At 53.3% G+C, this 19,800-nt stretch overlaps 1 protein-coding gene across 1 annotated transcript; it reads right to left on the reverse strand.

The window, feature by feature from the left end:
- Positions 1-827: 827 nt before the first annotated feature.
- Positions 828-15,494, reverse strand: PLPP7 (phospholipid phosphatase 7 (inactive)). Its single transcript, XM_053962207.1, has 2 exons — positions 14,842-15,494; positions 828-1,667 (listed from the first exon to the last, which is right to left on the reverse strand). Exons 1-2 carry the CDS (start codon positions 15,290-15,292, stop codon positions 1,303-1,305), a joined length of 816 nt encoding a protein of 271 aa, XP_053818182.1. The 5' UTR covers positions 15,293-15,494; the 3' UTR covers positions 828-1,302.
- Positions 15,495-19,800: the final 4,306 nt, after the last annotated feature.

Here is a 19,800-nt window from a genome sequence, read left to right on the forward strand (position 1 = left end):
AAGGACATGGATGCCCTCCTTACCACGCTCCTGCTCCAGCCTCGGAGCCGGCAGCGCGGGAAGCCAGCAGCTCCCAGGGCTCTGTGCTGACATCCCAGCTGGAAACGCATGCCAGGGATAGATTTTCTGTTTAGCTTCTTTTCATATTAATCATCAAAGAGCAACAAATGTCAGCAGCTTGCAACAGTCATTACTGAATGTCTTCTCACTAGCCCCTGTAGGAAGAGGCCGCCCAGCGTGCAGGGAGATGACAGCACAGGACCCAGCTGACTCCTCCCTGGCCTTGCAAGCCTGGTGAATTTTTCTTGGGATCCACAGGAGGACAGGGATGACAGGACCTCTCCATTCTGCAGGATTCATCCAGTCAGGAAAGATGCTATGTCTGATAGTATCCATCACCTGCCAAGCATCAAACTGTCTTCTAGAGACAGTTAGACCACAGAGAACTGGCACATTCTGTTCAAAATATGGGATTTTCTTATGGCAGTTGTGAGGGGGGATCTATTTTGGAGACAGCACGTTGAGCACGGCCATCACTTGGATAAGGATCCACCAGGCTTCAAGGAGGCCATTTGTCAATAATGGGAAGAAACAGCACTACATCAGGGCATCGTGTGTCCCTTACCAGACCAAAAACTCCTCACACACCCTCACAGAAGAGGTTTTCCTTCAGGGTCCTGAGCACCCACCTAGGCCCATCCCAACTAAAACAAAAGTTTGCATCCCCTTGGGCAGCAAGACTGCAGGACCTGCTCCCTGAATGTATATCTCAAAGCCACACTGGGCTTGTTTTCTCCCCTCCCTCATGATAAGAAGCAAACAGGGCAGGATTTTTATGATTATTTATTATCTGTAAAGCACCAGCAGTGTCCTGACTCTGTACAAGACACAACTGCTGGGCTTACAAAAAGAAAAAAGCACTGTGGCCAAAATAATTTATCCTCTAAAAAGTTCACAAATGTGTTCTCAGGAAGCTCTCAGGCACTGCCCATCCTGAGGACATATCAAGGTGCCAATGTGAACCACCTAAAGAAGGCAGACATGGAGCTCATTTCTCTCACCTGTAAAGCTTAATTAGGCTGCTGTCCAAACACAGCTTGAGAATATGGCCAAAACACAGGTATGGCCCTTGATTTCTAAAACCCAATTCATTACAAGAAACTTTTTTTTTTTAAAGGTGGGGAAGCGACATTAAAAAACACCACTACTCATGGAAGTTACTACTGCTTCCAACAAACAACACGTAGAAAATACTGGGAGGGGGACTCTCAAAGTATCTTCTAGTTTCCAAGTCCTCCATGTTCACCAGATGGATATCAACATCTGACACGTGTTGGAAGACATCCATATCAACTCCACCAGCCTGAACTGCAAGTAGCCGAAAACAAAGCCGGAGAGGACATCAGTGATGTGGTGCCGTCCGATCATGACGCGGGAGAAGCCCACGCAGAGGGCCCAGAGGACCAGCAGGATGCGGAGAGGGATGGCCAGGACCAGGTGGTTGAGGAAGAACTTGGAGAGCATGGCCACCCTGCTGGCGTGCCCGGCGGGAAAGGCGTAGGTGTCCATGGTCAGGTAGTCCAACAGGCCAGGGGTGATGTCGTACGGGCCCTTCCGCTTGGCCAGCTTCTGCAAACCTGCCACGATCATGATATCCAGGAGCAGGGCTACAAAACAGGAGACAGAGAGGGAACAGTGAGAGACAGAGGAGTTGAGGGCAATTTTCAAGGCATAACATTAAAGGGTTATCATTGTCTTTAAATAAAAATTTGTGTTTGGTTCTGGCCAGATGTCCATGGTGCAGCTGTACACAACTTCCCCATCCTCAGGTCACCACCCAAACGTTGATCAACCCTCCCAGTCTGCTCACAGAGGAGGCAAACACCACTGTCACCATCTGGCAGAGGAGAACCCCAAACCACAGAGGCGAGCGACGCACCTGGGGAGGAAGAGAGCAACTGGCAAAGCTAAAATTGAAACTCTTTTGGCCCTCAAACCACCGCTCTGGGTGCTCTTGTTGCTGCCTCCACCTCGTGCTTTAGAAACTTCGTGCAGCAAGGTCCCTGCCTGGGGCTCTGTGCCAGGCTGGCCAGGCTGCAGTGAGCAGTCTGCTGGAGGAAAGGTGCCCCACAGCACTTTCTAGTGTTGTCCCTTGTCCTCTCCCAAGCCCAACACCTCCTCCTGCCCAGAGCAGCCAGGGGATCACACCATGCTGACAGATTTCTCACCATGCTGACAGATTTCACTAAGAAAAGAGCATTAGGAGCCAGTGAGCCAAGGGGAAAGCCACACAATAAAGAAAAATGGGCTCCCGTGTTAGAAACAGCACCACAGTGTGTTGGAGGGTGGGTGACATCCTCCTAGACATCCCCCACCCATCCTTCTTCCTTTGCCAAAGCATCAAACACCCAGAAGCCATTTCTTGTTTCTGCTCACCTTCTGCTCCCTGTGACTTTCTGCCTGCAAGTCACCCCACACAGCCCCTTCCCTGTACAAATGCACTGGGGGTACCACACCTCCCAGCCCCAGCAAACCCAGGCTTGTGATGGCACAGGCACCTGCAGCTGCAGCTCTTACACCAAACCAACATTCCTCCTTAACAGCTTCAGGAGTGAAACCCATCAGCACTTATCTACATCACCCTCCTCTTCAGCCCACCCGCTTCGTCCCAGCCGACAGGTACTGTCATTTCTATTTCCTGGCATCAATTTTATTTCTCTTTAATCCCCTCATCTGCTTTTCCCCAACCCTCCTAATTAGTCAGAGTTCTGATTTCAGCTCCCTGCAGCAATGACAAGGACATATCTGCCATCACCAGCACAGCCTGCTCCCTCAGCAGGAATGCTAGAGGCCAGTTGTTTAGTTCCCAGGCTCTGGTAAAGACCATTCCTTGAGAGCTGACAAGGCTCCAGGAGCATGGATGGGAGTGCAGTGGTGGTGGGGATGGGAAGTCATGGGAGGCAGCTCCACCTGCCTGCTCAGCACCTGGCAGGAGCTGGGAAGTGAGGAGCTGTCACAGCAGCTCTGCTCACCCACCTTCCCCGTGTGCCACCCCCAGCCCGCAGCACTGCTTTGGGAAGGGGCTGGTATTTATCCTGGCCAAACCCTCTCCTTGTGGGAATCTGCTTTTCTCCCTCATCTGCAGGGCATCTTGCATGGGGAAGTGGGACAGCAGGACCTCCCTGAACCTTCTGCCCAATGGGTCATGCATGCCCTGGGGTCTCAGAGCTGTGGAGGGCACATGGAGCAGAGGAAAAGATCTGGGTGCCAGCTCCTCCCTGGCATGGACAGTAGCAGGAATCAAGGCTAGACACAAAAAGCAGGAGATTGACACAGAGCAAAGGTTCATGAGTGGCACCTGAATAAAGGTGTCGAGGCTGCAGCTGGCAAGGGGCTGCAAGGAGGCCAGTCACACCAGTGGGCCTGTAGCAGTAGCAATGGGTTTAGGAGGACAAGGACAACCAGGGACTGCCCAGCTCCTGCTGGATGTGACCAGCAGGCAGGGAGAAAGCAGGGGGAGGTCTGCAGCCCACCAGGACCCCTGCACTCAGCAGAGTGGTTGTCTGCAATTTGCTGAATTCTTTTTTTTGACAGGCTGGCTGTGGGGAGAGAGGGAGGGAGGGATTTCAGACACAGGCTGTGGAGCCCTGGAGCAGCCACTCACCCTGGCTCCCTGTTAAGGTCAAATGCTGTGAGCCTGGGCCTGGCTGACCATGACAGGGCTACCCCGCTATGCAGGGCTCTGCTCATGCTGGGCTTCCTAAATCACCCCCAGCCCAACTCCTCACCCCATTAAGTGACCCCCCCCGCAGCCCTGATCCAGCAAATTGCTTCAGGAGATGATTTTCAGAGCTCATCAGCTGCATTTCCCACCAGCCCCATCTCACCCTGGACGAGAACTGTGTGAAACTGAAGCTCCACGATGCTCTCTCGGGAACCCAGAGTCATCAAATTCTCAGGAACCCAGAAGCATCAGAGAAATGATGTACCAGTGCTGCCAAGAGAAGACTCTGGCCCAGGCTGCTCTGCTGAAGTCAGCACCAATTGCATTGCTGAGAAGCCAAGCCAGGGCTCCAGAACGAGTCTGGGCACCCCAACAGATCCCAGTGTCTCCTCCACGGTGTTCAAGAAATTCCCTAGAGACTATTCCCCACCAAACCTGCCCATGCATCAGCAGCACAAGTGCCATGTGCTTTAGCAACGCGTGGTGTTCACCACTGCCTGTCAGTATTTTGCACTGGCAATATTTTTTTACGGTCAAAGGTGATGTCAGGGCAACTTGAGGGATGCAGGCATGTGTGCATGGAGGTGTTCAGGGCATGGAGAACAAGCCAAAGAGCAGTTCTAATAATCCTTTCATTCAGAAGATGAATAAAATGGGCCTTCAGTACTGCTAGCTTTGATTTTCGTCAAATGATGCACAGAAAGCAAAAAGCCTCATTTGCCCACATTTCAAGATTGGAAGGCATGACAGCATTAAAACCAGGGGTTAATTTGCCGTTAAAAAGAAAAAAACCACGGAAGATCCCTCGTCTGGTGCTTTTTCTGTCACTTCCCCTTGCACTTTCTGTTCCTTTCATGGAGATTTCTTTATGAAACAGCCCCAGCAGCCAGCCCTGGCCCCTGAGGCATGGGGGGTCCCACTGCCCTGGGGTCTCTGCTGTTCCCTTCCCTGAGCTGGGTCTCTGCTGTTCCCTTTCCCAGTGCTGGGTCTCTGCTGTTCCCTTTCCCAGTGCTGGGTCTGTGCTGTTCCTTTCCCAGTGCTGGGTCTCTGCTGTTCCTTTCCCCAAGCTGGGTCTCTGCTGTTCCTTTCCCAGTGCTGGGTCCCTGCTGTTCCCTTTCCCAGTGCTGGGTCTCTGCTGTTCTCTTCCCTGAGCTGGGTCTCTGCTGTTCCTTTCCCAGTGCTGGTTCTCTGCTGTTCCCTTCCCTGAGCTGGGTCTGTGCTGTTCCCTTTCCCAGTGCTGGGTCTCCACTGTTCCTTTCCCAATGCTGGGTCTCTGCTGTTCTCTTCCCTGAGCTGGGTCTCTGCTGTTCCCTTTCCCTGAGCTGGGTCTCCACTGTTCCTTTCCCAATGCTGGGTCTCTGCTGTTCCCTTCCCTGAGCTGGGTCTCTGCTGTTCCCTTTCCCAGTGCTGGGTCTGTGCTGTTCCTTTCCCAGTGCTGGGTCTCTGCTGTTCCTTTCCCCAAGCTGGGTCTCTGCTGTTCCTTTCCCAGTGCTGGGTCCCTGCTGTTCCCTTTCCCAGTGCTGGGTCTCTGCTGTTCTCTTCCCTGAGCTGGGTCTCTGCTGTTCCTTTCCCAGTGCTGGTTCTCTGCTGTTCCCTTCCCTGAGCTGGGTCTGTGCTGTTCCCTTTCCCAGTGCTGGGTCTCCACTGTTCCTTTCCCAATGCTGGGTCTCTGCTGTTCTCTTCCCTGAGCTGGGTCTCTGCTGTTCCCTTTCCCTGAGCTGGGTCTCCACTGTTCCTTTCCCAATGCTGGGTCTCTGCTGTTCTCTTCCCTGAGCTGGGTCTCTGCTGTTCCCTTCCCAGTGCTGGGTCTCTGCTGTTCCCTTTCCCAGTGCTGGGTCTCTGCTGTTCCCTTTCCCAGTGCTGGGTCTCTGCTGTTCTCTTCCCTGAGCTGGGTCTCTGCTGTTCCTTTCCCAGTGCTGGGTCTCTGCTGTTCCCTTTCCCTGAGCTGTGTCTCTGCTGTTCCCTTTCCCAGTGCTGGGTCTCTGCTGTTCCCTTTCCCTGAGCTGGGTCTCTGCTGTTCCTTTCCCCAAGCTGGGTCTCTGCTGTTCCCTTTCCCTGAGCTGGGTCTCTGCTGTTCCTTTCCCCAAGCTGGGTCTCTGCTGTTCCCTTCCCCAGTGCTGGGTCTCTGCTGTTCCCTTCCCTCTCCTGCTGCCGCCGCCGCTGGCAGGGTGAATCAGCAGCGCTGCTGCTGCCGGTGCTGCCAAGGGCCCATCCTTCAGGAAGAGATGCAGGCAGTGCCGTTGCCCAGCAGCCCCATCCCCGGCCCTATTCCCTCACAATCCCATGACCTCCATACCCGCTCGGACCTTGGCTCGCTTCCTTCCTCCCCTTAATGCACACCAAATCCTCCCTCCTCGGGTGGGCACAGCGTTTGGCAGCTAAGGGGTTAACTTTATCACGGTCCCCCGGGTGCTGCAGCTGCAGGTGGTGTCTCTGCACTGTTCCTGACGTTGAACCCCAAGCCCCTGGGCCTTGCACCTGCAAATCAGCAGCACCACCTTGGCTCTGTCCTTCCCTGGTGCCTCACACAGAGCCCTGCAAATCCTTCAGGCTGCGCTGGCTGGAGGCTGGAGCAGACACAGCCCCAGGAGAGCCCAGGGAAGGCAGCCTGCAGCTGATGTACAGCCTGCACTGGCTGCTCTCTGGGGACCCTCGGGGCTGTCAAAAGCACAGCAGGCATGGCAGAGTGCCACCTGACTGAGGCTGAGATGAGAGGAGCAAGAAATTTTAATATGAAGCATGTTTTTCATCATGCCTTTCCCCCCCAGAGCCAGGTAGCACTGGATTTAAACCAGAGGCATCACTGGATGTAAAATCCAGGTAGTGCTGTATTTAAGAGCAAAGGAAGGATGAGCTCTTGCCCATTCTTGCTCCTTTCAACATTTTTCTGAAAAAGATCAGGAATTTCTCTGTTGACCTGGTGTTAAGGGAAACAATCCTTCAGATTTCCAACACAAAATCACCCAGTCCCCAAATCCTGCATTAACATCTACAATTTCCTTAAAACACAAAACCAAAGGCAAGTCTTGTCTTGCCTGTGACAATTTTAGCATCGGAGATCACCTTGGTATTGTAATATGCCAACATCTGGCATCAGATGCACAGTAAATGAGCTGAAAGTGAACCCCCATGGCAGGTATTTCATATCTATTAATAAGGAAAGGAAAACAATTATCTGCCTTGCTCCTACCACCAAACGCTAGGAGCCCATTAGGAGTGGAGAGGTGAGCAGAGAGGAGCCCTGTGCAGGCTGGGCACAAGGACAAACCTGAACCATCATCAGCAGAACCCAACCAAACCCCAAAGCTTGAATTTAAGAGGAATTGAAACAGCTGGATGTCCCCTGCCACCATAAGGTCCTTTCTGTCCCCGAGGTGGCATCTCTGCTGCTGTCCCTTAAGGCTGGAAGAGGCTGAGGATGGTGTGAGCACCCTTGGGGACGTGGTCTGCTCCAGGTTGGAGCCAGGCAGCGTCTCCAGGGACGGAGGTAGATTCCAGCTGGGATGTTTATATAAACATGTTATCAAAACCGCAGCTGAAAAACAACCTGGGTGCAGATCTAGGGGCAGGGGGGCGGGGAGGAAAAGAGGAGAAAGCCAAAAAAACCCTTGGCCTCATCTGCTCCTGCAGCCAAGATCCACGTGACTTCACACACATGGGGCTGCTTGCATGAGGCAAGGCTGCTCTCCAGAGCCCAGCCTGTGAGGTGGGGATCAGAAACAGTCACAAGCTGGACTCAGCCTCCCAGAACCGTGGCTGAGCACATGGGGAGAGGAAAACAGGGAGGTAAATGCCCAGGAATGAAGAGTGAGCTCATTACATGAGCTCAGGAGGCTCCCAATGTGGGAGCAGATGGAGCAGATGTGCCTCAGACAAGATGTGCACAGAGCAGAGCCAAGCTGGGGACAACTCATTGCCTGGGCTTCAAACCCACCGTGCTGGAGGTGGCATGTGCTCCCCCCTGCAGCTGCTGAGGCCACGTGTAGGGCCAAGACTGGCTTGAAAGGTCCTGTATTGCCCAGATTACCCACCCTCACTCAGTACTGAACTCTGGACAAATGCCACCAGTCCCAAGAAACAGTTTCTTTAGCTCTATAATTAGAATTCTTTTTTTCCCCCCACCATTTTTCTTCTTACTTACATGCCCCCTCCTACTCCTTCTGAACCTCCCAAATCTCCTGCAGGCATTAGGCTCCCTGACCTGGAAAATGAGCTGTTTGCAGCCTTATCTCGTTGACATTAATGAAAGATGCAGGTTTCAAAAGAATCTTCACCCTCTCTCCAGTGGAGTCAGTGGCAGCTCAAAGAGGTCCACTCTGGAAATGAATCCCTCCATTCCATTTTGTTCCCCAAATGTGGCACTATTGGGTGTAAGAGCTGACAAAAAGCACAGATGGCATGACACATTGAAGAGCCAATGAATCAGGCATTCTGGTGTTTGGGGGGGGTTATTTTTTGGCTGAACAAGCATCAGTGTGGGGTAAGTGGTCATGGGGAGGTGATAAAATGGTGGAAAGCAGAATTGTGCAATTAATTAAAATAAAAACTCACAACAACTAAAAATAGATTTGCTATATTCTAGATGATTAGAAGCAGCCCTGAGTGCAAACACAGGCTGCCTGGAGTTCTCCCCTTGGAAACACTGTGCCCTGGGAACTGGAAAATTTGTACTCAGCATCAAATACTGAGCAGGGGCTTCACTGGGGGGCTGCACAGGCTGGGGTGAGATGCAGGCAAGAGGGGGAGCACAGTGAAAAGGGCTTGTGCTGCTGGGGGAAAGGAGCTGAGCAGCCCTGAGGATGGCTCATCTGCCTCCCAGAAGGGCTCTGGCAGCTTGAAATGCTCCTGTACCCCATGGCAGCAGCACAGGTACCATCAGCACATCCCAGAACCACACGCAGCACCACCTACAGCACTCTATGGGATGAGATGGAGAGGGAAAAGTGCCTTGGCCTGAGGAGCAGCAGCACGGCCCAGCCCACAAAGGCTGGGCTCCTTTCTCGGCCTCAGTGCTGTTTGGGCTTGGAGTTCCACCCCACTGCTGTCAAAGAGGCAAACTGGCAAAAAAAAATTTTTAAAAATTTAAAAAAGGGTCTGATTCTGTGATGCTCAGGGGGTTTCCAACCATCACACCTCCCAGTGTGGACCCAGATCAGGTACATCTGCCAGCATCCCTGTACAGATGGAAATGGTTCTCTGTTCCAGGTTAAAACATGGAGTTTCCTCAAAGTGGAGGAAAAAAGGAGAGTTCATCTAATTCCCCTCTTTCCTACCCCATCCTTCACCAATCCTGACCTGGAGCAGGACACCTGACAGGCTCTCCCTGCCTGCTGCTCCTCCCAACAACTCACCTCGCTCCCCCACCTTCCTCTTCCCAGCCACTGCTCCTGTCAAGGCGTGTTAGAGGCAAACACACTCACCCATTTCCTGGGAGCTCCCTTCGGGCCAGAGCCTGGCTCTGCTTCTCCAGCTCTGCCTGAGTGAAACAGCTACTGTCCCCTCTGAGCTGCAGGCAGGGGCAATGGGAAGTTGTTCCCGGAGTGACAGACATAAGGATGACTCATTTCCCATGTTTATTCCCCCTCTTCCCATTCAGCAGCCCTCGCACTTCTTTTCTCTTTTGCTCTGCATTCAGGCTCGGAACCTTTCGCTGTTGGCTCTGCGAGGGTTGGATTCCAGCTCACTGCACATTCCCCAGGGGCTGCACTCTGATGCCTGCAGGGCTCACAGCATCCCCAGCAGCCTGAGCAAATCGGTGCTGCCTGGTACCGAGGGGCTGATCAGACCATGGCTCTGAGGGAGGCACCGTGCAGGCCCCTGGAAATACCCCAGTGCCTGCTCCAGCCACACTCAGATGAGTCCCAGCCTGTCCCTGACTGTCCTTTATCCAAGGGGACACTGCAGGCTGCCCTGCAGGGAGCAGGACACATTCCTGTAGAGGAAGCAGGCAGGAAGGGGGGCAGGGCAGCCGGGAGAGCTGGGCATTGCTGCCTGCTCAGAGATGCCTGAGCTCATCAGCTCTGAAGGGATGAAGGCTGAGCACAGCACCCACCAAAGGACCACGGACTTCAGCTGCTGTATCTGGGCAGAACAGAGGCAGATTAGCAGCCTGGAGTGATAAAGAGGAATGTTTAATGCCAGGCTGGACCTGTGTCTAAATGCTGGATGCAGGGACATCTGTGTTGTTCCTTCTGCCTGGCACCTTCCATGGGTCACTCACGTTGGGTTATTTGGCATTGAAATGTTTCCACCTCACTGGGCAGATGTGCTGCTGGCTCAGTGAGACCTTGGTGGGCACTGGCAGGGCTGGGAGGGGAGTGGGACAGCAGCTGAGCCCCCTCCATGTGCCAGGCTATCCAAGGAGGGATGCTTCCACAGGGCACCAGCTCCTGAGCTGCTCTACCCATCCCTGATGGAATGTCCTCAGCCCTGCCTGGCTCAGGAAATCCCTGCTCTCACAGTGCAAGAATGAAAGGGGAAAAAATAGACACATTTGGCCCCAAACCATCTCTGGGGCTCTGGGCTGAGCAAGCTCTGCTGCATGCAGACTGATCCATCTGCCACAGCTCCCCGGCCTCTCTGCTGGGTCTGGGCTGCCCTGAGGCTCCACAGCATCAGCTCCTCTGCACTGCCTGGGCATCTCATCTACCCCGTGACCTTTACCAGCACCGGGCTGTACTGTCTGGATTTTTCATCACACAGCCTCCACAGAGAAGCACGACAATACCTGAAGCACGTCAGTATTGTTAGAACAGGGTCACTGGGGTCTCGAGGGGCTTGGTGAAGGCATTTCTTTCTCTCTCTCCATCTTAATCCACCAATTTCTTGCAAATCTGGTCTTGCTTGCAAGCTGCCAGGATGGGACCACAGAGTTCTGACCATATACATGTATTTAGAATTTTCTTTTTTAGGCGGTCTGCAGGGACTATGCTTCAGAATATCATGGCTTGGTTCCTGGTCAGAGTAAAGCTATGTCAGTATTCAGGAAGAAGGCTGGACAGAGCAAGAACTTCCTCCTTGCTGACCTCTGGGAATGGAGATGCTGCCCTGGGCTCCCTCCTTTCCTCCTCCTGTGGCATTCACCCATCCCTAGCCTGACACTGCTCGATGATACATCCACGCCCTGAGGCAGTGCTGTAATGGGATAAATGCTTAGTGACAGCACCAAAGAGCCATCCTGCCCCTCCAAGGGGATGCAGAGCCAGCTGGAGATGGCTGAGCACTGGGACCAGCATCATTGAGACAGCAAGCAAAGAGAGCACAAGGGCTTTCTCTTCTCCTAGTCTGGATGCTTGTTCCAGAGAGCCACGACCGCAGCAGAACCAGTTCCTGGTACTTCAAACCAAGCACAAACACAATTTTATGTGCAAGGATGACCCAGGCAGGTACCTCCCAACAGCAAAGGCACCCAGCTGGATGGCAAATAACTAAACACAGCAGTGGTTTGGCTGTAAACACAAAAGAGGGGCCTCACTGGAGTGACCACTTTGGGTGGGCAAACATATTCCATCCCCAGTGACCACATTCCATCCCCACTGCAGTGAGAAGGTGCCTGGATCTGCAAAGACCATCAGATTAACGAGATCAATCTGTTTAGCTTAATAAATAGGAGGTGAAGAAATTACTTGAGCACTATCCAAAATACTGAAAGGGGGAAGAGAGGTTGGCTGAAAGAGCTGTTCAGCTGGAGAGAGAAGGGTATGGAGACACAATGAAGGGAAGAGTCCAAGTAAAAGCACTTGTGAGAATCCCTACCACTGCAGTAATACAGAAATGGCTCTGACAAGTTCACCCTCACTTGTAACTGCACATCAGATTGAGTGTTTGGGTTTTTTCCCTTAACAAATTGAACAGGAATAAATTAAGGGATGTGCTACAGCCTGTATTTTGCCGTGGGTTAGATCGATGATCCAAATGTTCTTTGCTGGCTTTGCAGTCAATGAATCACTAAATTTGGATCCACATCCTCACCAGATGGATCAGAACCAGAAACCGAGGTACTGCTGCCCCCAGGGTTTAATGGAATTTCTGTCTGGTTCTGAAGCAGATCTGGGCATTTTACTGAAAGTTTTATAACTGCTTTCCCCCTGCAAGCCCAACTGCAAAGTTCAAATTACTTTCTAAGCACCTTTTCACAAAATCCTTGTGATTGCAGAGAAAAGCTTGAATAGTCCTAAAGGTTCTAACACTGGCAGACAAGTAAAATGAACTTTATAACTGGGGGATTTCCCGAGTTATGATTTTCTCAATTTAGCCAAGGGGTTGTGGACCTTCTCCCTGATTTTTGCTCAGCCAGGGCTGGTGATGCTGAGACAGTGTTCCTAAAAGCATGTCCTGGCAGAGGGATCTTTTCAGTGGGCACAGATATCTGGTTTCTTCCATCTTTTCAGTAACAGGCTGTGTGTGCTTCTCTGGCTGTTTGGCATTTGCTGGAAAAGATAACTGTGAGAAGGGGAATCAATAAATTCCATCACAGATGACAAACATGGAGGGAAAACATTGCTTGGGGTTGCTAATCAGCATCTGCAGTGGGGAGGGATGGAGCATCCCAGGGTCAGACCCCCTCACCCGAAATGCCCCCACATGTGTTGGCAAAGCCCCTGGCAAGAGCTCCTCCTCCATCTGCAGTGGTGCTCCTGCCAGGTTCCCAGTCCCCTTTCAGCAGGCTCCTGTCTCCTCGCCTTGGAAGCCTGATTGCAAATCCTAAACAAGTGCTCTATGATGGGCTGGCTCCCTGCCCAGAGACTGCATCAGAAATTCTGCTTGATGTATCAAACCCTCAGCAAGCCGGGGGAAGGGAGGAGAGCCCGGGGAGGTACGGAAGGGGTGTCACAGACAACCCCAACTTCCTGGCTTCCCTCTTCCAGCAGGGAAGCACCAGGAGCTTCCCTTCCCTTTGACCTGGGCCTAAACAGGAGAGCTTTTCACCATGTCCTGGTGGATTTGAACCACAGGAAAGCAGCAGCAAGAGGGATCAAGGATGCCAGATGCAGCAGTGGTGCCATGACCTTCTTGTCTGCACAAGACCCCACTTTTCTTGGGACCTGTCGAGGTCCACCAGCCCCAGGCTCCTTCTCCACCAGCAGTGCAGATATCATGGCAGCAGCTACTCGGAGACTCAGAGTTTCTGACTGCAAGCTTAAATATCAGCCCAAGGCCACTCTCACAGCAGAGATCTGCTCTGTGGGGTGACACAAGTCCTCCTCCAGAAGTGCTGACAAGAGAGGCTGAGGGCACCTCGGCCAGTCCCACCAGTCAGTGCTGTCTTTTCAGAGGGAGCAGTGGAGCTCTTTGGAAATTGCCAGACCTATGGAACTGGCCCTTCACACCAGTTAACTATTTCCTGCCTTGGCAGGGGGAGAGGAGGGGTGGGAGTAATGTGTCTAGGCAAGGATGCAAGACTCCAGAACTCCCAGCTTTTCCCTGGGCACCAGGTTGGAGCTCAGGAGACCTGGAGATGTGGGTAGTGACACAGGGATGAGCTCTCCCAGCCACCACTCCACGAAGTTAGAACATGACCCCAGGGTGGCTTTGCATTTGTTCTCCTCATATAGCAACAGAAGGGTGAGAAAACCTTCCTTGTTTTTAAGCCAAAAGGGGCATTAGGTCTTTGCAAGGATCTCAAATATTTTGGAGTCAAAGCGGTCGGTTTTCAGGCTCCAACCCCGTCAGAGGCTCTTGGGTCAAGAGACATCTGGAAGCTGTGCTGGTCGCTGTTAGTCACCTACTATTTCATCCTCGTGCCCTTTTCAAGGGATCCTCTCTTCCCAGGAGGGGCTGACCCCGGCACCCAGGAGCCCCTGCAAGAACTGCTGATGTCGGCGGGCTCTGCATCACGCTGGAGCTATTCTGGCTTCTTCCCCGCCACGGCCTGCCCCCAGGAGATGTCACAACACCAGGACAGTCTCCTCCAAAGGCACAGGGGAGAAAAGGCAGCTACCACTGTGCTTTTCAAGCCAGTCCAGGTCAGTTTTCACCCTCTGTGAAGGATGAACTTGTGAAAAAAACCCAAAAACCTGAGGCCACGGTTGCTGAGCTGTATCACGTCACAGTCAGCCCTTGCAGACAGGACGTCCCTTTCCTGTGGTGCCTGTGAAATAAAGTGTCCCTATGGCCCCTCAAAATGCTCCCTGAGAAGAAAGGGTCTAAATCCAATGTTTTCAATTTTTCCTACCAACCAAAAGTGGGATTGCTGAGTTTTTAGGGAGGGTGAAACACCAGGGTGGGTCACAGCCAGAGGAGAGGGTAATTAGTCATAATGAAAAAGAGGATAACTGGACCCTGTGCCAAAGGCAGAAGAGCAAGAAGAGCGAGTTCCTCAGGTATACGTGGCCTGGGCAGGCTGGGACCAGGATCCAAGGCAAGTCACAGCTAGAGCTCTTCCTGGTCACTGGTGGGACATCAGGGTGGGATGGGCCCTGCACAATGGAGAAGCCAAACCCTTCAACACATCCCAGCCTCCAGAAACAGGGACACTGGCCACCACCACGCAAGGAAGGACTAGCAGGAGAGCCAGAGGCATCCCAGCCTGCCTACACAGCCTCTGGGTCAAATTAGCACATGGAAACGGGGACAGCAGCAAGAAAAGTACCCAAGGGAAGGAGGATGTGAGAGCAAACTGCAGCAGGGAAGGTGACAGGACTCCATCACGTGGAGTCTGGTCAAGAAGGTGGCAAGGGGATGGAAATAACATCCTCAGGAATTGATCCAGATATTGAAGACTAATATCTTTATGATATCCTATCAAACACCAAGGCAGATGACCACAGATCAAATAAAAAACACCACTGCTGGTATCCACCCTCCCACCACCACGGACACTCCCTCGGTCTGACTGGACAACCCGGCCCCACGCAGCACCAGAGGCCTGTCCCTGCTCCATGGCTGTCCCCAGCTACCACGGTTACCCCATCCCTCTTAGACACCTTCTTGTGACACCCATCACCCCCAGCACCTGGGACTAGCAGGGCCAGTAAGTGCAGCATTTACCCTAAAGGTCACTCCCTGCTTCCCGACCACTTCTGATGCTGGGAACAGCCAGAGGAGGAGTCCCAGTGCTGCTGTCCCTTGTGAGGAGGGCTGGGCTTTCCCGGCAGGGAGGGAGGTTTGCCACTCACCTAGCAGCAGGTTCATGAGGACCTCTTGGCCTGCCAGCGTGCTGCTCTTCACCAGGCAGATGAGCGTACCCGCAATCCAGGGGATCCCGTGCCCCGTTATCCCCAGGAGGTTGATCATGGAGCGGGCACCTCCCCAGGAGGAGGCTCTGTTGGCACACACTCCCAGCCTCTTGGACATGCAGATATCGATGGCCAGCAGCGAGTTGAAGGCGATTCCCTTGAAGGAGGGGTTGAGCTGCATGCAATCCTCCTCGGGCAGCTGCTGCGACTGCCTCCGCTCCTTGGGGTTGGTGTTCTGGGCACCGGCTGCCCCGGCCTGGCCGCTCTGCTTCCTGCTGGAGCTCCTGCTCTCCTGGTTCCCCTTCAAGGGCTGATTCAGGGAGAGGAACTCAGCCCTGTTGAGGACATTGTTCCTGTCTCTGGCCCTGGACCGTGCCTGGGATGCTGGCATTGCAGTCTCTCTTTAACGCAACCTGCTTTGCAAATACCGGCAAGGAGAGAAATCCCTCTTCTCCCTGCAGAAAGCTTCCCCCACTCCCACCCTCACAAGCTGTGAATTTGGGAAGCTACAAAGGTTCCCCTCTGTTGCAGTTGCCCCCAGCACAGACTGCAGCTGTTAAATATAGAGTAAGGAATGCACATGGCTGTTTACTTCATGGGCCTAGCAAGCTTGGAAGGAAAATTAATGCCAGGCTTGGCAGCCACTCCAGTGCCAGGGAAAAAGGTTGGACAGCCAATAGATATGAAGAAGAGGAGGGAAAAACATTGTGCCAAAGGTTGGTTGCTTCTGGCCTGGTCTATTTAAATCTTCCAATTGCTTATTCCCCTGGGCTGCAAGGGAAACTGGGAAACGTAGTTCTTTTTGTGCTGCAATTCACATTTCAGTACCAGAGTCAGAGCTGGAGATGATGGTATTCCCTCCTCAGGGCACCCCGTGGGGGGCTGTGCTGCCTGGCTTTGCAGCACCAAGACCAGGAGTCGCTCAGGCACTTCCCCTCAAGGGGCTCTTCCCCAAATCTTCCTGATTAATCTGTTCTTCAACTTCCCTCCCCCTGCCTGGGCACCCTAAATACCCCCCCTGGCACGGATACCTTTCAAAGCACCCCTAAGCCCATCCTCCCTGCCCGCTCAGGCTGCCCCCCTGGAGTGCCTTCCATCACTCACCCCGTTCCTGGAGGAAGGAGAAGCATCACCTGCCTCCTGATCAGCCGGGAAGGAGCCGCTAATGAATTCCCATCCTCCTGCGTGGCCTCGATACCGCACGTGTCCCCGCCGTGTCCCCAGCACGGCACAGCCCGGGCTGAAAGCAGGTGACAGCCGGTGCCTGTGGCCCCCGAAAGCAGCACAGCCGCTGGCCCCAGCAGCACGGGCAGGAGGAAGGCTCTGCCAGGCCCCAGGGAGGACAGGGAACATCTGCTGTCCCTGCTGCCACGCACGCTGTGCTCCATCGCTGTCCCGAGACATCCATGCACCCGGGAGCATCCCATCGGAGCCTGCAGCTCCACTTGGCGGGGCTGAACGATCATCCTGCAGTCCCTGAGCAGCAGCTGCGTGTGTCTGAGCCTCCAGCACCTCTGGGAGAGACCACCCATGTCAGCTCCTCCTGCCTGCAGGTGATAGCCCAGCTGCAGCACCCCCTGAGCCAGGTCACCCGCACTGCCAGCACCACCCCCAGGCTCCAGGAACAGGATTGTTCCTATGCAAACAGGCTGGAAATCCCCCGTGGATGGAGAATTGAAGATGGATATTACACTGAGGAGCAGAACAGCCACGTCTCTTGGTGCCAGTGACATTTGTCTACACAGCTGTCCAGTTACAGAGGTCAGTGGCTGCACAGGTAACCCTGGGAACTGGGCACCCAGCTGTCTTTAAAGGTCCTGTCCAAACTTCACTGGGGAGTTTAAGTACTAAATGAAAGGTGGTTCTTAGGCTTCCAAAGATAATAACACAAATTTTACATCTTCTTTGCACTTTTATACATAGCTCTCAAAATTCCCTCATGAACTGTGCTTCCAGGCTGTGCCCATCTGAATGATTAGACCACCCAGGTGGCAGCAGTGCTTGGACAAGCAAGTGTCTGAGGTCCTGAGGAGCCCTCGCTCCTGGGCTTCGTTCATATTTTCCTACCTCAAGGGAAAATAATATACATCAATTTGTTTCTGATACATACCCTCCTGGAACTTATCCCTGGTCAAGGGAGGTGATTCTGCCCCTCTACTCTGCTCTGGTGAGACCCCAGCACCTGGAGCACTGCATCCAGCTCTGGGGTCCCCAGCACAGGAAGGACATGGAGCTGTTGGAGTGAGTCCACAGGAGGCCATGGAGATGCTGCAGGGGCTGAAGCAACTCTGCTCTGGAGCCAGGCTGGGAGAGCAGGGGGTGTTCAGCCTGGAGAAGAGAAAGGCTCCAGGGAGTCCTTAGAGCTCCTTCCAGTGCCTAAAGGGGCTCCAGGAGAGCTGGAAATGGAGTGACAGGACTGGCTTCACACTGCCAGAGAGCAGGGTTAGATGGGATGTTGGGAAGACATTTTGTACAATGAGGCTGCTGAGGCCCTGGCACAGGTTCCCAAAGAAGCTGTGGCTGCCCCATCCCTGGGAGTTTTCAAGGACAAGGTTGGACAGGGCTTGGAGCAGCCTGGGATAGTGGAAGGTGTCTCTGCCAATGGCTGGGGGGTTGGACTAAATGACCTTTAAAGGTCCCTTCCAACCCAAACCATGTGATTCTGTGATCCCAGTGGGATGAAGAGCTTGTTCCCTTCTCAGGCACCCTTACCCAGCCCATAAAACACAACCTGTCCTGGCTCAGGTACCACGTGGGGCTGTGGCTGCCCTTAAATCACACAGGAGCTGCCACATCACCAACACCCAGCAGCTCCTGCCTGATCCCTGGCTGTGCTGCCACTACCAGGGCAGTCAGCACCCCATCCCTCCCTTCCTGCCCTCACCCCACTGCCCAGCACGTGGAAAATCTCAGCCTACCTGACACGGGCCAGGCAGTGATCTGTCAGCACTGCTTCCAACCTGGCTGTAGCCATCACCTCCCAGTGCATGGCCTCCTGGATTTTCCTGCTCTCTGCAAATGTGGGGCTCTGCAAATATCAGTGGGCAGAGGGATAAAGGCACTGGTGGCCAGGACCCTGCAGAAACAGGGAGACTCCTGCCCAGTCTGGTGCTGGGGATGCTGAGCTACAGCTGAACATGTTCCTCAGGAGCTGTCAGGGGTTAAAAAATACCTTGAAAGCCCTGGGAGTAAATTTAATCTGGTGCCTGTCTCTTCTGCTGACGCTGATATGAGGGAATTTCTCTGCCCCAGCCTCCCCATGAGACTCCAGCCTTGCACTCCAGCCCCAGTCCTGAGCAGGAAGGGGCTGGAGGAGAAAGGGCAGCGTGGGATGGATGCAGTGCCAGCAAAACCCCTGTCAGTGGTGGAGTGGGAAAGGAAAACCGTCTGGTCTCTCCTGCAGCAGGGTGAGCTGTCACTGACAGTCCCAGCTGGAGAAACTGAGCTTGGGAGGGAAAAATCCCTGATCCCACTGAGGCCGTGACAAGCCCCATCCCGCAAAACTAGCCCAGGGGTTTATAAATATCCCTGTAGACAGGCTCCGTGCTCCGACGGGGCTATTCCAGACCCGAAACATGATCCACAGGGGTCATCCAGCAGCTGGGAGAACGCCCAGACAGACAGACAGACAAATCCGGCATGCCCCTGTGCCTGCTCTGCTCAGCCCTGGCTGTGCCCAGCCCTGGCTGTGCTCCCCGCTGCCCTGCAGGGCTGCTCGCCCCGGGGCTGCCGGCCACAATTCCCTGCACAGCCATGGCCACACGTGGTGTCAGTGGCCAGCATGGCCAGGCAAACCGCGCTGGAATGTGGGTGGGACAGCAGTGACAGCCCCATCCCCTCTCTCTGCCGTTCACTGGCAGCGTTGGTGCGTCCCAGCCTCTGTCAGCAGCTGGCCAAAGAAGCAGCACTTGCAACCAAAGTGCATCCAGCAAACCCTGCACGGGACTCTTCTAGGGACAGAAAAAAAAAAAAAAAAAAAAGAAAAAAAAAAGAAAAAAAAAAAAGCTGGGTGGGATGTGCTAATGCCTTAATCACTCACAGCGGCATGATGGAGGCAGGTACGACCAAAACCCAACAAAAACTCCAGCTGAAGAGCTGATTTAATTAGAATGAGATAATGCAATTTCCTAGTTGACCAGAGCACCAGAGACAGCCAAGTTGAAGCAAGACCTGGCTGAAGCCTCAGTGAAACTAGAGTCGCAGATTATGCAGTTTCACCAGACTCATGATGCTCTGGGAAACTGTGACAAGCTTGTTTGAAAAGTGTGAAAGAGTCTTGGAAATGTCAAAGGATTTCAGCACCTTCTGGAGGCTGCTGGATATTTCATTCGGAAGATGCTAATTTCATTCTTCCTGGTACTACATGTGTAAGTACATAGTAAGTGGCTTGTAACTTGAGCGGGTTCTTAGTGTTTCTCTCTGTCACAGGACTAGTGACTAAATTGTGCCTTTCACAGCAACTGGGAAGTTTAAAATAAATACTTCTCAATGCTTCGAGACACCCGTGAGGAGGAAAAACATGACAATGAACTGTGTTTTTTCCACTTGCTGTGAGTGGAAAGGAGCAAATCTGCCTCCCCTCATCCTGTGACATTTGCTCGTTAGGATCACCTGGTAGCTCAGGTCTCTCCTGCCTGCTAAGGGCTAATCCAGCCTGCTGAGAGTGCAGGGTGGGAAGGACTAAAAGACATTTACAGCAGCTCTGTGCTGCTGTGCCACAACACAAGCAGCACCAGCAATGAGATTTTTACCTCTCATTTCCCCAGGTTTCCTATTTAGAAACAAGTGACAGACACTCACCCCGCTGATGAGCTGATGTCCATCAGCTATTGCTGAAACGCCAAAAATTTCACCTCCCCTGGTGCTCAGATCCTCAGCCAGCTGATGGCCAGCAGGACC

Source organism: Vidua chalybeata, chromosome 21, assembly GCF_026979565.1.
Source record: "Vidua chalybeata isolate OUT-0048 chromosome 21, bVidCha1 merged haplotype, whole genome shotgun sequence".
Taxonomy (NCBI): Eukaryota; Metazoa; Chordata; class Aves; order Passeriformes; family Viduidae; genus Vidua; species Vidua chalybeata.

Excerpts from the sequence above, each read along its gene's own strand:
- PLPP7 (XM_053962207.1), bottom strand. The coding sequence starts at position 15,292 with ATGCCAGCATCCCAGGCACGGTCCAGGGCCAGAGACAGGAACAATGTC. Across the intron at positions 1,668-14,841 it reads CCTCATGAACCTGCTGCTAG|CCCTGCTCCTGGATATCATG; the intron begins GTGAGTGGCAAA and ends CCTGTTTTGTAG.